The sequence below is a fragment of the Pseudonaja textilis genome, chromosome 4, assembly GCF_049901715.1.
Source record: "Pseudonaja textilis isolate UNSWEBS1 chromosome 4, rPseTex1.2, whole genome shotgun sequence".
Taxonomy (NCBI): domain Eukaryota; kingdom Metazoa; phylum Chordata; class Lepidosauria; order Squamata; family Elapidae; genus Pseudonaja; species Pseudonaja textilis.
The window spans coordinates 86680463-86697473 of NC_141993.1; the positions used below are offsets into that span (position 1 = coordinate 86680463).

Here is a 17011-nt window from a genome sequence, read left to right on the forward strand (position 1 = left end):
ACTGTTTATGTGTGTGCGCGCGCGTGTGTGGTCGAGGACTCTGTGTGTGTGTGTGTGTGTGTGTGTGTGTGTGTGTGTGTGTGTGTGTGATCGAGGACTCTGTGTGTGTGTGTGTGTGTGTGGGTGTGGGGGGTAACGGGGTTCAGCGTGTGGTGTGAACGAGACCTCTCGCGTACACGTGTGATCGAGGACGAGGCATTGAGTCCGGCCAGCCCAGCTTAGCCGATGCCCTCGGGACGGTTCGGGGGAGGAAGACACGGGAGTCGGTGTCCCGTCCGCGAAGCCTCCTCCGGGCGCCGTTTCTCCCTCCCACCGCGGCAGAGCCCCGGCCGGGTCCGGCGGGAGGAGAGGCGGAGCGGTGGGGCTGCCGGGACCTCCCTTCGGCCTGCTCCAGCCAGCCAGTCCCGTCCCGCCCCGTCCCGCCCCTCCCCGCCCGGGGGCGTGTGGAGGCGGAGGCAAGAGAGGAGCCCCGGCCGAAGGGAACGAAGCGCCGGCAGGGCTGCCCGGAGGGATCGCTGGCCGCCAGCGGAGAAGCCAGACCCAGCGGCCAGGATGGCGGCGGACAGCGGCCTGGAGCAGCGGGCGCTGCAGTACGAGCAGACTTTGGTGAGTGGCCTTTGCGCCTTCCCCGCCGTGGGACGGGCTCCTTGGTGCCTGCGTGGAAAGGAAAGAGCGACTCTGCTCATGTGCAGAGTGCCTGCCCTCCGTTCCCTCCCTCCCTCTCTATCTGGAAGGCTCCTCGAACCCAGCCGGATCCCTTTCGCGCTGGGGAGGTTTTTAAATCGGCGAAAGAAGGGGGAAAACAGGCAGCCTCTGAACATGTGAAGAGTGCCTTGGGGTTTGTGCGCTGCGCTCTTGCCGAGTTCGGTCCAGGAGTTCCGCCGTTCCTCAGTACTTTTAAGCAAGAGTTGTTACGGTCCCAACGGGCATTGGGGCGGCGGGGGTGGTGGTGGAATCTATCGCTTTTGGCATCCCGTCTTTCCCATCCCTCGGGCACCGAGCCCCGTTTTCATCCAGATCAGCCATAATAGAGCTGGAAGGGATCCTTAGAGGTCGTCTATTCCAACCCCCTATTCAAGGGAGAGACCTTGCCTATTCAATTCGAGACAAGGGGCTGTCCAGTCTCTTCTTAAAAACTTCCAGTGATGAAGTACCCACAACTTCTGAAGGCAACTTTTGTTCCACTGGTTAATTGTCCTCACAGTTAGCAAGTTTCTCCTGAATTCCAGGTTGCTTCTCTCCTTGGTTAGTTTCCCTCCATTGTTTCTTGTCCTGCGCTCCGGTGCTTTAGAAAATAGGTTGACCCCCTCTTCTTTGGGGCAGCCCCTCAAATACTGGAATACTGCTATTATGTCCCTGCCTAGTCCTTATTTCCCCCTCTAGACTAGCCATACAACCGTACTTCATACGTTTGAGCCTCCAGTTTTTATATATTTTATTTAGCTAATTGCATCTCTGATGCATCAGCCCAAGGTGTCCCGGAAAGAAACAGATAAAAGAAGAAGTGAATTGGGACTTTTCTTCCTAAGAAGTTGCTTGTGAAAGTTTCAGAGCTATTTGATGGTGGATTGGTAGGGCAAATCTGGATTCACCCCTGTCAGATTTCATTGCCATAGCAGGCTGTCACCACAGCGGTGGAAGACCAAACAGGTGCACTGAAGTCCTTATAGCTTCCCCTGTTGTACAAGCCAGTTGGTTTGGTTAATTGAATGGTGGGAATCTGCACAGATTTTAGCTTTCCTTGATACCAAATGCAGCAGGCTAGGTTCTGCGTAGGTGCTTCTTGTAGCATTTGGACTCAGCCAAGCCAAAGGAGAAGGGAAAATATTTTGGGGTATAGCCCAAGTAGGGCTTCCTAATCTGAGTGAAAGTGTTGAACTGGCATCGGGGCGACCCTGGTTCGATCTATCTTTAATTATAGAAGCATCTTGGGTAACCCTGAGGCTGCCTCCCTTGCAGGGCTGTTATTTTGGGGGGGAGATGGGGTGGTAGTAGTCTGTTGACTTGAACCCCTAAAGTGGGATATAAACCTAACTCACAAAGAAACAAACTTCGTGGACTTCCAGAAATGTAGAATTCAACCCGCCAGAATTCCCAGGAATAACCGTATAATTTAGGTAGATAGGGAGGAAGATTTTCAAAACCCTGCCTTTATTATTTGGATAAATAACTCAAGGGGGTTAACTTACCTAAATGCTCCTGTTTTCCCTCCTATTTTATCCACAACAACAAGCCTGTGAGATGGGTTGGGATGAGAGAAAGAGAGAGGAAAGGGAAAGAGAGAAAGGGAAAGAGAGAAAGAGAAAGGGAGAGGGAAGAAGAGGGAGAAAGAGAGGGGAGGGAGAGGGAGAGAAAGAGAGAGGGAGGGAGGGAGAGAGAGAGAGGGAGGGAGGGAGGGAGAGAGAGAGAGAGACTCAAATTCACCCAGCTGGCTTTTCTGCCTAAGGTGAGACTAGAACTGTCGCTCTCCTAATGATTGGCTCAAAGTCATCTGGGCAACTTTTGTGCCTAAGGCAAGACTAGAATTCGGGGCCTCCTGGCGATTAGCCCAAAGTCGCCCAGTTGGCTTTCTGCCTAAGGCAGGACTACAATGCACAGACTCCTGGTTTTTAGCCTGGCGCTGAATTAGCACACCGATTTTACATTAACCCAACCAACCAACTCAAATATCATTAAAAAGAACACAAATATAACGGTCTGGCCAACTTCATTTTAGATTTCTGGTTAAAATGACAAGAGGAAAGGGCCCAATTTCATTGGTGAGGTTCGGGTGTTCACAGAGCTCCTGCAACCATGGAAAAAATGTGTGTGTGTGTGTGTTTGCTCTTATCTGTCTCTCTTCCCTTTCTTACATGGTAGGCACACTTGGTTTGAATAAAGGGGTCTCTGATGTTAAATTTGATGCCAGCCTTGGCAAACCACGAGGGAAAGGATAGGTTGTGCAAAGGAATCACCAAAAAGGGCATTTGCAGTAGGAAAAAAACTATAAAACAGTCACTCAGTCACACTCAAGATGTTATATAGTTGGGTAATGAGACGTCTGCAGGTAAAAAAAGTCAGGCTCAGAGAACACCATGGAACCAAGAGAAGAGATTCTGTAGCTCCCATCGAATGATGGAGTTGATGGCGTTCTCTGAGCTTGATTTTGTTTGCCTGCAGACGTTTCATTACCCAACATCTTCAGTGTGACAGAGCGTGGGTTTTGCTCCCTGTCTAAAGACAGTAGCTTGCTCTGCCAGTGTTGATGGAGGTGTGGTTTTTTTTCCCCCTTGTACTTCTCCGGCTGCCAACACCCAGATAAGCAGGGATTAATACCAGACAAACAATGAGGCAGAAAGCAATACCGTAATCAAGGAACTAACCATGGAGAAAAATCACATCTTTGTCAATACTGGCAGGGCAAAATACCGTATATGAATAGGGAGCAAGGCCCACACTCTGTAGCACTGATGGTGTTACCTAGTTGGGTAATGAAATGTCTGCACGCAAACAACCAAGCTCAGAGAACACCAGGGACTCCATGGAGTTTGCGCTAGGAGAGTCCCTTAAAAAAAAAAAAAACCTGTTACCAAGTAAGGAAAGTTTGGATAACTGCAGCCAGGAAGATTGCAGCAGGAATGAAGGTGTTTGGGATATGGTGGTTTCGGGCTTCCTTCTGAGTGGTACAATGATGATCATTGTCCTCCCCACATGGTTAAATCCACTCAGCCAAAACCCTAAACAGACCAATTCCCACATTATTCTGCGTGTGGTTAGCTTTAATCTTTGTTTGTGCACATCTGTGTATGGCTTAGCGTGTTGTGTGAACCCACCCTCTTTACTTAGATGATGCAGTGAGTTATATAAACCCCGATAGCGGGGTTAGGTGCATTGTGAGAACACCACTAATGTGTGTCGTGGCATATTGAGGAAGGCGAGGCGAATAGAACTTGCCAAGGATGGCAAACAAAGATGGAAGGCAGGAAAATCTTGTTGCCGAGAGATCTGTATGTCATTTGGACAAAAGATTTCCAAGTAGCCTAAAGGAACCCTGTTAATTTACCTCAGAGAATGGTCGTTCCTTGTAATGTTATTTGAACTAAGTAGCTACACAGGGCCAGGCGTAGAGAGAAGGACAAGGAGACCACCAAGAGATCCCAAGGCTGCAGACTAGATTGAGAAACCAGAAAAAAATTATCCAAGACAAGGAATCTCCAAACTGAACAAAGTTTAAGACCTGTGGACTTCAACTCCCAGAATTCCTCAGCCCACCATGGCGGGCTGAGGAATTCTGGGAGTTGAAGTCCACAGGTCTTAAACTTTGTTCAGTTTGGAGACCCTTGCCCTAGAAGATAAGAGAATGCTAAAAACGTCCATGCTATTGTCACAAGAAAACCCATGTTCCTCCCCTCCCCTACAATTGCACCCTATCTTTTTACAAGTTGGGGCCTGTCCCACCAGCGGGGCAGAAACTGTGAGAGACGCCATTTGGGGTAAGACTGACTGGCCTAGTTCTTTTTCAAGGCCCAACCTACTTCAACGGTTGTTTTTTTCTGGGGGAAAAAAAGGAGGAGGAAGAGGAGGAGGTGGTAGTGGCCACCTTGAGCTCTCGAATGAAAAGCAGGATATTAATCTACCACACACAATCTCTCCAGGGAGGTTGGTCAGGTGCCCACACATGTCTTTTAGGTGCTATCCAAGGCCTCTGTGGGAGGCAAGGAAGAAGAACCTTGATGAGATAATGGGGGAAGTCTCGCCTGGATCAAAGAAGGCTGCTCTGTTTTTTTTAAAGACTTGAGCGGTGAGAACATTTGGAAGAGTCTCAAGGCAGATACCTCCCTAATTTTACTGAGATATAAGAAGAAAAAGCAGAGATTCAGCCCAATCGGAACTGCCCAGATTCTGTTACAGGAAGTCCATGACATACAACCACAGCTGAGCCCAAAACTTCCATTGCTAAGTGAGATAAGGAGAGATTCATCCTAGAAATAAGGAGAAACTTTCTGACAGAACAATCAACCCATGGAACAGAAGTTGCCTCTGGAAGTTGTGGGAGCTTCATCACTGGAGGCTTTCAAGAAGAGACTGGACTGCCATCGGTCAGAAATGGTGTAGGGTCGCCTGCTTGGGTGTGGGGTTGAGCTAGATGACCTACAAGGTCCCTTTCAACTCTGTTAATCTATGTGTCAAGGGAGTTTTGCCCCATTCTACGACCTCTCTTGTCATCATTGTTCAGCGAGTCTCTGCAGTTGTTAAGTTAGTAACATGGTTGTTAAATGAATCTGGCTTCCCTCTTGCTGGTCAGAAGGTCATAAAAGAGGATCACGTGACCCCGGAGTACAGCAACCATCATAAATATGAGACAGTTGCCAAATGTCTGAACTTTGATCACACGACCATGGGGTTGCTGCAACTGTCATATGTGTGAAAAATGGTCCTAAGATACTTTTTGCGGTGCCGTTGCAACTTTGAATGAACGGTCACTAAATGAACGGCTGTAAGTCGAGGACTACCTGTATTTTGTTCAGGTTGGCTTGCAGAGCCTTCTAGATTTAATCTGTTTTCTGAATGAACCCATTTTTCCGATTCTTGTGGAACTGCACATAAATGAAAGGGACACTGAGTGGAAGGAGAGGAAATTCAGGTTAGAACTGATTAAACCTGGTGTGTTGACACTAATGCGCCTTCCTTCTGACTGATTTTTGTATATAAAACTTTGATTAAAAGTTAAACTTTGATTATCTGCCTGATGATGGCAGATGAGATTCTGCCGAAACGTTGCTACAACTTTAAAAGCACAGCTACAATGACGTGGGAAAATACCCGAACAAAGCTGAATGCCATACATGTAAGTACCCGCGAAAACTTAAGAAAACAACTTTGATTAAATTTCAACATCAAACTACGAAACTGACATAAAAGAAAGAGGGACAAGCGATACCAAACCAAATGCAAAGGGCCAAAAATATACCGCAAACCGACTTACAGCAGTGCATCATCACTGCACCTGCTAGTTGTTTAACCTGGCCTGCTCCAAGTTGTGAAGTGCTCTGTCAGGAATGGGCAGAGTTTTGTACCCTTGGCTGACTCTAGGAAAACAGCAAAAGTACTTTCATCCTGGTTGGAACAGTCTCCCGAGATGGAAAAATCTCTGAAAATAAAAAGGATGAGAAGAATAAATAAACTAATCGCTTGCTTAATGATACAGTCAGAGATGCCAGCCTCTCGCTAGGCAAAAGTCTTCCTGGGCACGCATTCGAAAGATCCTGCTGGAGCCTGAAGCTAGCAGACCCAAAACAGATAAATAAATAAAAGACGCTTTTGATTATTCGAAGGTTGGCACTGGCAGGAGAAGAGAGTAGGCAGGGTTGAGGAGTGCTTGTCCAAGGCCGGGAAAATAAAACATATTGTTTCAGTTCTCAGACAGAAGGACGAGAGGATCCGTCATTGCTGTCATCCTCCTAACACCATTAAGTTCCCTTACTTGCAGCCAGCTGGAATGCTGCTCATTGGGAGTAACAGAAGTGTTGTGGTTTGCCGGCAGCCGGTGCAGACAGCAGTGGAATCGGACAGTGAGGAAGAACGGGGACCAGTCAGGGAGTCTGGAGAGGACTCGAATGACGGTCCTGCGTCCGATGCAGAGATGGGGCCAGGACCATCTGGGAGTGGGGTGCTGCGTTCGGAGCCTTTGGACTCTGGCAGCAGTGAGGCAAAGGACCCAGGGGAGCCTGTTCCCAGTGCGCATGTGCACAGAGCTGCTAGAAGGCGAGAGCAGCTGAAACAAAAGGGGCGACTCGGAATTAAGGCTGGGAGGTCATTGACGCTCCCATAAGGGATAAAAGTCAGACCTCAATGCCGAAACCTTTGCAGGAAGCAAAGTAGTTCGATAGATTCCGAGTCCTCCTTGAAACTCTGTGTAATCTGGTTGGTTTTTTTTTTCTGGTACTTCGTTTGGTTTCTGTTATAATTATATTGGATACTTCTGTTTATGGCAGCATTCACAGCACTGAAAGGTGTGTGCTTATCTTGGGGAAGTGTTTAAGATTAGTTCTGGCTGGGAATGAAAGAAATTCCCAGCGTTGCAATAAAGTAGGTTTTGCTTTTAAAACAAGTTTGTGTTTAATTGCATTTGACGAAGTCTGAGTCAGAACAAGAAGCTGTGTAGCACGAAGGATTGCGGTGCAGCCACAAATGAAAAACTCTTCCCCAGTTTTAAATCTGGAAAGCTGTTCAAAAAAAGCAAACTCTTTTTTTTCCCAACATGGTGCCCTTGGAAGCAAGAGTCCCCACAAGCCCTGGGCCACAGGCCGGTATTGAGCCACGTCTGTTGAGAAACCGGGCCGCGAAGCAGCAAGCGAGTGTGCAAAACTCTATTTACACACATGCAGGATTAGGTTGCACGCATGAAACCATCTCCTCCTCACACACACACACCCCATTGCCACTACTGCCGCTCCGCTGGATCTTAACTCCCATTATCCCCTGCCCTGGCTTTTTCCAGGCCAAAATTTCCAGTTAGGGAAGGTTTGATGTACAGGTAGCCCTTGACATACCACTGCAAGGGAGTCCCACGTCCATGGCTAAGTGAGGCAGTTGTCAAGCAGTTTGTCCCATGTTAACGACCTTCCTTGCCACCACTGTTTAGTGAATCCTTTACCAGTTGTTAAGTGAGTCACACAGTTGTTGAGCGAATACAGCTTCCTCATTGACTTGGCTTGTCCGAAGGTCTCAAAAATAGATCGCCTAACCACCACAACAATCATAAATATGAATCAAGCTGCCAGGTGTCTGAATTTGGATCACGTGACCATGGTCCCTAAATGAACTGTTGTAAGTCAAGGACTACCTGTAGTACTTTATGAAGAGAGCATCCGCTAAGCAAGGGTGGGCTTCGAAAATATCAGCAAATACCTGCCCGGTTGCTGGGTGGGAGTGGCCATGGTGGGCGTGGCCTAGTCAACCTCCTGCATCACAGCGGGGGAGGCTTTTTTCACCCTCCCCAGACTCTGGAGGCTTCCCTCAACTCTCTGGGAGAGTGAAAATGGCCTCCCTGGGCTTCGGAAGCTCTCTGGAAGCCGGAAACAGGCCCATTTCTGGCCTTCCCAAACTTCCGGGAGGCCCATTATTCGCCCTCTCTGAGCCTCCACGTGCACCCTGCACTTACCTGTGCCCAAAATGGGCCATGTGGGGACTCCCGGGAGGGGTGGGATGGACAGGTCCATGGTGGGTGTGTCCTAGTCGGCCTCCTGCATCACAGTGGGGGAGGACTCTGGAGGCTTTCTTCGAGCCTCCGGGAGGGCGAAAATGGCCTCCCTGGGCTCCAGAGGCCCTCTGGAGGCCAGAAACGGGCCTGCTTCCACCCTTCTGGAGACCCTGGGAGGCCCATTTTTCACCCTCCCCAGGCTCCGGAGGCTTTCCTAGAGCCTCCAGGGGGGCGAAAACAGCCTTCCCTGGGCTCCGGAGGCCCTCTGGAGGCCAGAAACGGGCCTGTTTCCAGCCTTCTGGACCTTCCAGGAGGCCCGTTTTTGCCCTTCCCAAGAGCCTCTGCGTGGGCCTTGCACTTACCTGGCATCCAAATGGGCCACGTGGGGACTCCTGGGAGGGGAGGGGAGGGACGGGAGGGGCCAGCCAGGGGTGGGATTTGCCAGTTCACTGAACCGGCCATAAAGCTAGCTACAGGTTCGCCCACAGGTGGGATTCAATTTTTTTAACAACCTGTTCTGTGGGTGAGGCTTAGGTGGTGGGCGTGGCTTGGTGGTCATGTGACTGGGTGAATGTGGCTTGGTGGTCATGTGACTGGCTGGCCATGGCTAACTCAATATCACTCACATCGAGGCACGCATCTCCTCGCCCGGCCTCTCATGACTGTGGGGATGCTGCAACAGTCGTAAGTGTGAAAAATGGTCATAAGTCACTTTTTTCAGTGCCATTGTAACTTTGAATGGTCACTCCACACAAGCAAAGTACCTTCAAAGGAGGGGAAAAAAACTCTAGAGAAGTTCCAGAGACAGGAAGTCTAGTCCTGTCAAGAATGTAATAAGAGTTAACGGAGAGGCAGTTTCTGTAAGCAACACCAGAATGTTTCCTTCCTGCCTTCCTTACAGGATTAGGCCAGTAATTTCTTCTAACAATTGGTTCTCCGAACTGCTTAGAATGTTAACAACCGGTTCTAGCGAATAGGTGCGAACTGGTAGAATCACACTCCTGGGTTCTCCCGAACCAGGGACAACCGGTAGTAGCCCACAGCTGCTGCTTAGCTGCTTCCCCTATGGCCACCACCAGAGATACTTAAAAACCAGAGAGAGGAAGATACATATAACAAAATATGAGCCGGTTGGAAACGATCCCATTACAGGTGGTGCCACTGCACTGTTCAATAGCTAGCACAGTAAACTTTAACTTAACAGCTTCATTCGCACAACCAAGCTGAGTTTATCCGATGTGAGACCTACTTTGGAGGTTTGAGGCTTTTTGAGGGTTGTGCCAATCCAACCTTTTTAGTCCGTTTCTGCTCCATCCCAATGTTCCAGATAGAAAATGGATTATTTCTGTAATTAAACTTGTGGTTTTGAGTCAATCGGTTGATCTGTGGCTCAGTCTAGTATTTCTCCCCTTTCCCAACATCCCCACCCACCTTTTGAGCCAGGCATTCATGTGTTCCCTGTCAATACAGGGGGACTCTCGTTAGACAAAATTTAGGCCCTTTCATCTTATTTTGGTTTCGGTCTGTTCAGGCTCTGTAATTGTGTAGCCCCAGGCAAGTCTGATTTCTGCTTTCCTGCTTTGCTTTTCAACCTTTCTGTCATGCCCCTTCTCCCTGGTCTGGGACAATTCACCACAGCTAACTCACCGCAGGATAATTTGCTGTGGGACAAGAGTTACACTAATATGCTCTCCCCCCCACTGCAAAAAAAAGTGGAATAGAATCATTAAAGAAAGGACGCAAAAGGAGGGACAGAATGAAATGGGAATGGCAGAAATTAAAATATGTTTTTATTTATTTTAAAGCAGGGCTCTCCAATTTTGGCAACTTTAAGATTTGTTGGCTGAGGAACTCTGGGAATTGAAGTCTACAAGTCCCAGAGTTCCTCATTGTTGTTGTTAGTTGTGAAGCTGAGTCCGACCCATCGCAACCCCATGGATAATGTTCCTCCAGGCCTTCCTGTCCTCTGCCATCTTCTGGAGTCCATTTAAGCTCACACCGACTACTTCAGTGACTCCATCTAGCCTCCTCCTTCTCTGTCGTCCCCTTCTTTTTCTTTTGCCCTCAATCGTTCCCAGCATTAGGCTCTTCTCCAGGGAGTCCTTCCTTCTCATTAGTTGGCCAAAGTCTTTGAGTTTCATCTTCAGGATCCGGCCTTCTAAAGAGCGGTCAGGGTGGATCTCCTCTAGGACTGACCGGTTGGATTGCTTCGCAGTCCAAGGGACTCGCAGGAGTCTTCTCCAGCACCAGAGGTCAAAGGCCTCCATTCTTTGGCGCTCAGCCTTCCTTATGGTCCAACTTTCACAGCCATCCATTGCAACTGGGAAAACCATAGCCTTGACTAGATGCACTTTTGTTGGCAGGGTGCCTTAAATAGTCTTAAATAAATAAATAAATAAAAATATATCAATCAATAAAAATAAATAATCTTAAATAGACCTGTTTTAAAGCATTAAATAGAATTGTTAAAATTGTCCCATGGCGAATTCAGTCATGGTCTGCTGCTGGTTCAGACAAGCTTGCCCGTACAGGTAGTTCTGACCACCGGCTGGGCTCGCCCTGGTGCTATCCCATCCTATAAAACCGTCTTGCTTGCCCTGCCTTTAAAGCCCAGCTGAGTTCCCTGCCTCGCCCACTTCTGCTCACTGTGGCTGCCGCGCACAAGAAATCCCTGTTTCCTGCAGAGGGGGGCGTGCGCACATGCGTGCACATTTTTGGTTCTGGACAAGGCGAACCAGTTGTTACGGTATGTGCAGCCCACCTCTGGGCGAGTTGGCTGCGGTGCCTTGTTCTGCAGTGAGTTGGCCATGCTGACTTGGCCATGGGAAGTTGACCATGACTAGTTGGCCACAATGAGTTGGCTGTGGCAAGGTGTCCCATTCCGCTTCTCCCTAATTCTGAGTGGCATCAGAATGCTCCCTAATAAATCTTAATTCTTTTCCAACCTCTGCATGTTTAAGATGGATGGACTTCAACTCCCAGAATTCCCCAGCCAGCATGGAATTCTGGGAATTGAAGTCCACCTGTCTTAACATTGCTGAAGTGGAGAAATTGTGTCTTAGAAGCTCACCTCTGCTGGATTCTGGTTTTCTGGTTGGTTTCCGTTATCCATGACCAGTTTTCTGGGGCTACTTAGGTTAAATACTGAACTTTTCTTGGTTTGAATTGCTCTAAGAGCAGATTATGAGGTTAAGAATCCATGCCAAGTTGTGATTATGGGGTTAGATTAGAAGTAGGGACTCCTAGACTCAAATCTTCGCTTGCTCCAAATTGTAGGATCACAGTGTGCCAGTCTCTCTAATTTTCATTGTGTTTGTACAAAACCAGGATTAGTTTGGATCATAGTCTGTTAGCTAAGACACAGTTGGTTGTATCTGCACAACACACTAAGCCAGGGATCTCCAAACTTGGCAACTTTAAGACTTGTGGACTTCAGTTCCAAGATTTCCTCAGCCAGCCATGCTGAGGAATTCTAGGAACTAAAGTCCACAAGTCTTAAAGTTGCCAAGTTTGGAGACCCCTGTGCTAAGCCACAAGCTGTGATTTGTAAAGTACATCCTGAGTCAGCTCAATGAGTGAATCTCATTTCACAGTCTCTTAGTTTAGAGGTCTTAGATGTTAGTTAGGTATGTTAGGCTTGAATGTTGGGTAAAGAGAAAGAAACTCCATAGTAAAAAACAAACAAAAAAACCCCAGTATCTTGTTGGCTTTCATATTCTCAGCAAGTAAAGTTGGCTAGATCCACATTTTAGTCTGAACCCAATTAAAGGAACAAATTTGCTGGGTTAAATGTTACGCTATATATATAAGCCATATTACGGCTTAGCAGGATAGCCGATTTCATCCAATGGATAAAAGCAAACATATTGTAGAACAAATAAACCTAGCAACTATATTTGCATAGCGTGCTGAGTTTTGTGTAGTGTTAAGATTAGTTAGGGGTTGTTTTTTTGTTGGTGTTCAGACCTTTTGATTAATTTATTATCTTGTGCAAATCCAGAAAACTGGATCCGGGACGCCGCTTAAATAGATTGTGCGAATCCACTGATACTTTGTGGGCTGTTATTGCACTGGGAGAACTTGGCCATTAGAAGCACTGATTAATCTTTGCTGTCAAAATATCATTATTGTCGTGGTCTTTTTAAACAAAGTTATTTTTTTTTTGTAGGCTTTGTAAAACATACTTAGAAGTGGATTGCCCTCCGGCTGTTCCATGCTAGTTTTGGAATGGTTATATACAGTAGTTTTTCTAAAAAGTTTGGTTGTATGTATTGCATACATTTGTGTATGTGCGGGGAAGGGGGAAGAAATGTTGTCAAGCAAACATAAATGAAGCTGTTGTTTCTCTGTCCCAGAGAGTCTAAATTCCAACATTGTCAAAATAAGAGGGAAGAATGAAACTCTGTTCACAAGGGTTCTCGTATTTAATAAAATGGATAATTGCTTTACAGAATTTTGAGGAATCAAATGGAAAGAATGTTTTATGCTCGCAAATTAAAACATGCCTGTCTTAATTCAATTTCCCACAATTAGTTTTCACCAGCCAAACCTGACCTTTTTCAGATGTTGTGCAATCACAACACAACTCTTATTTCACCAGAACAGCCCAGAATTTGGTGCTGCCTCTTTTAGGGGTACTTAGTTGAATGGAGGCATTTGCCCTGTGTGATGTGAGGGTGCCGAAGAGATGATTGAGTTCATAAACCATAATTCACGCCAACTAGGTTTAGCAGACCGGATGAATGCACTTGCAGGATTTTATCTGATTTGGGTAAATGTTGTCGTGTGAGTGCAGCTGCAGCTGTCAAAAGCTTGTACATTGAATAAAATTGTCTCTGGTGAATCTGCAACCTACTAAAATTGAACAAAATTGGTTACCCAGTCCTGATTGTTTGCAAAGTTTATCTCATAAGAATCCAAGCTGTGAGCGCAAAAATGAAAATTCCCACTTTAGATTTTGAGCATGTTCCATATACTCTGCTGATACGCAGCAACCCTTGTGAATTTTTTTTTAAATTTCTGATTTTCTTATAGATCGTTTCCTCTTTCCTTTTCACCCTTTTCCTTTCTCCCATGTTGGCAGCTTTCTTGTTCCATCTTATCTACAAACACCTCCGGGAAGATTCAGAAACTATGTGACCTCTTAGTTGTTCCTTACGTGAAGGTGTTGGCTAATATTGGATCTTGATTGCTTTATGGACTAACTTGCACTTTTTTATGGACTTTTGTCTAATCAGAATTAAATGAGTAGATTAAAGCCATTTGATTCTCTCTCTCTCTTTCTCTCTCTCTTCCTCCCCCTCCTCTCTCCCTCCGTCTGTCCCTCCCTATCTCTCTCTCCCTCTCCCTCCCTCCCCCCCCCTTCATTTCTGGGTTATTGTGATTACATTGGCTTCTGCGAGATATCAGAGATATCAAAACGCTATGTGGGTGACAGGTGTACAAGTAATTCTTGACTTAGCAACAGTTCACTTGCTAACCATTTGAAGTTACAATGGCAGTGAAAAAAGTAACTGATGGTTTGCAGAGCCCCCTGGTTCGTGTGATCCCCTTTTGCGATCTCTTGACAAGCCAAGTCAATGGGGAAGCCAGATTCACTTAACAACCAGGTTACTAACTTAACCACTGCGGCGAATCACATAACTGCCGTGGTAAGATAAGTCGTAAAGTGGGATGAAACTCACTGTGCAACTGTCTCGCTTAGCAGCAGACATTGTGATCATACGCTGAGGACTATCTGTAATTATGTAGAGTTTTTCCATGTTATACAGTAACGAGGATGGAACTCTGGATCCTTTCTACCATAAGAGATTCAGAGAGGTATGTAGTTAAGGAGTTGGATTAAGAACAGGGGATCTGGTTGTAGTCTCACCTCTGAGCGAAACTGTCTATGCCAGGGGTCTCCAACCATGGCAACTTTAAAACTGGTGGACTTCAACTCCCAGAGTTCCTCAGCCAGCAAAGCAACTTTCAGACACGTGGACTTCAACTCCCAGAGTTCCTCAGCCAGCAAAGCAACTTTCAGACACGTGGACTTCAACTCCCAGAGTTCCTCAGCCAGCAAAGCAACTTTCAGACACGTGGACTTCAACTCCCAGAGTTCCTCAGCCAGCAAAGCAACTTTCAGACACGTGGACTTCAACTCCCAGAGTTCCTCAGCCAGCAAAGCAACTTTCAGACACGTGGACTTCAACTCCCAGAATTCCTTAGCCAGCAAAGCTACTTTAAGACTCGTGGACTTCAACCATCAGAATTTAACCCCTGGTCTATGCTACCTTGCATTCTTAAAGGAAAGCTAAATAAATAGCTTTAAGTCCCTGCTTTTCAAGCTGGGCAACTTTAAGACCCCTGGATTTCAGCTCCCCGAATTCCCCAGCCACGATACTAAGTCTAATTCAGAGCTCATTCTCGGCTGGAAAAGCAAATATTGGTTTCAGCCCCTGAATCTCTTTCCATAATCCTGATCACCTTTCGGCCTGCGTCAAACTTTCTGAAAAGATCTCAGATTGACCCTTTTTAGGGTTGGAAGATTCCGCCATGGAAACTTGGGCAAACTTTGTAGAAATCTCACAACACTGGCCCAAGATCCATAAGGCCATTTTAAAAGTTGGGGGTAGAATGGAGTCCGTGTTGGGAAAGTCACAGATGGCGATTCTGTAAATGTAGGATGCTGTAACCATTGTAAATACATGCTTAATTGCCAAGGGTCTTGTGGGAATGTGACCATGGGAATGCTGCGACGGCCGTAAGTGTGAGGACCAGTCCTAAGTCACTTTTGTGCCGTTATAACTTCTAATGGTTGGCAAATGAATGGTTGTAAGTCAAGAGATTGTAAACAAAGGACTGTAAGTTTAATAAACCTGGATTCTGCTTTCTGCAATTGAGAGAACCTTGTGCAAAGCTCAATTAAAGGGCTGTGAGAAGGTAACACTGTTGAATTCATCTATGGCAGGGTATCTCCAAACTTGGCAACTTTTAAGACTTATGGACTTCAACTCCCAGAATTCTCCAGCCAGTGTGTCTGGGGAATTCTGGGAGTTAAAGTCCACAAGTCTTAACATTGCCAAGTTTGGAGATGCCTGATTTATTGCACAGAAATCGGCCCAAATTTGCTGCCTGGACCCAGTATGGCAATTTATAAATGGTTTAACATGTTGTACAGCCCAGCTTATACATCCTCTCCCTTCACATAGTGCCTCTGTACAATAGCTCAGACAACCTATAGAGCCAGCTGTGACCCCTACATAACCCCGACAACAGCCAATAGAATACGTGTTCTTGCACAGGAACAAGAAGTTCAAGTGCAAAGTCCAAGATAAAGTATTAAAAAAAAAACTACTCTCAACTCCATGTGGCCAGCTGCACCAAACTACAAAAATTGTGGTCCTGTTCATCAATAAATGAACCCTCTTTCCAATCAGCCTCCAGCCTCCATTTTGTCTCTAGTGCCTTTCTCCCAGCTTGGAACTGAACCAGATGGAGATTCCTTTCCCACGGTGGTAACATCACCGTGATCAAAATTTAGATGCTTGGGAATTGATGGTGGCAGGGTCCCTGGCTTGTGTGATCCCCTTTTGCGACCTTTTGACAAGCAAAGTCAACAGAGAAGCCAGATTCACCGAACAACCGGGTTACTGACTTAACAAGCTGCAGTGGTTCACTTAATAATTGTGGCAAGAAAGGTTGTAAAACACACGAAGAACGGTTGCAGGAACTGGGTATGTCTAGTCGGATGAAAAGAAGGACTAGGGGAGACATGATAGCAGAGTTCCAATATTTGAGGGGCTGCCCCAAAGAAGAGGGAGTCAGTCCATTCTCCAAAGCACCTGAGGGCAGGACAAGAAGCAATGGGTGGAAAACAGAAGAGAGAGAAACAGAGAGAAGCAACTTAGAATTAAGGAGAAATTTCCTGACAGTTGGAACAATTAATCAGTGGAACAGGTTGCCTCCAGAAGTTGTAAATGCTCCAATACTGGAAGTTTTTAAAAAGATGTTGAACAACCATTTGTCTGAAGTGATGTAGGGTTTCCTGCCTAGGCAGGGGGTTGGACTAGAAGACCTCCAAGGTCCCTTCCAACTCTGTTATTCTATTCTATTCTATTCTATTCTATTCTATTCTATTCTATTCTATTCTATTCTATTTCATTTCATTTCATTTCATTTCATTTCATTTCATTTCATTTCATTTCATTCCATTCCATTTCATTCTCTCTTGTCTTCTTTTGTCTTGTCTTGTCTTGTCTTGTCTTGTCTTCTCTTCTCTTCTCTTCTCTTCTCTTCTCTTCTCTTCTCTTCTAAATGGGACAAGATTCACATAACAACTGTCTCCCTTAGTAACCGAATGGTGGTCGTAAGTTGAGGACTGCCTGCATTAGGAAAAGAGGTTTAAAATAGTGACGGCGTGTTAGCATTTGAAAGATTTCTTTAAAGATAGGATCCTTAGGGAAAAGCTTTGAAAAGCCTTGGGCCCTTTTGCAAGATTGACTTTACCCTGGGAAGGTTACCGTAATCGAGCCCTTCGTGGGTGTGCTGGAACTCAGGTCATTGTGCATCAGTGAGCCACAGATTCTGCTGGTGTTTGGGAAATTTATCTGGGCTTCCTGGCCAGAACTGAAATTTTAGTTGGCAATTGAAATGTGAAACTTCAGTTAGCAACTGAAGCTTGAAACTTACAATTAGCACGCTTCCCTCTCTGAGTTCCAGCCTTTGAGAATGATTTTAGCAAATCTTTGTGGACCTTATTTAACCCTGAGCTAGCTCGGGACACCAGGATGCCCATGGTCCTCTGCCAAGATATTTTTGTTAGTTTTTCTTGTGGAGAGACAACCA

The 17011-nt window shown here is 46.3% G+C and overlaps 1 protein-coding gene across 2 annotated transcripts in view; it reads left to right on the forward strand.

Moving 5' to 3' along the window:
- The first annotated feature begins 426 nt into the window (after nt 1-426).
- Nucleotides 427-17011, forward strand: part of CLCN2 (chloride voltage-gated channel 2) — a 123738-nt gene continuing 107153 nt past the window's right edge. Inside the window, exon 1 of one of the 2 annotated variants that reach the window (XM_026718889.2) lies at nt 427-606. In XM_026718889.2, coding sequence (XP_026574674.1) covers nt 553-606 — 54 coding nt within the window. In that variant the 5' untranslated portion in view covers nt 427-552. The remainder of the gene's footprint in view (nt 607-17011) is intronic. The other variant, XM_026718890.2, reaches the window with a different exon arrangement.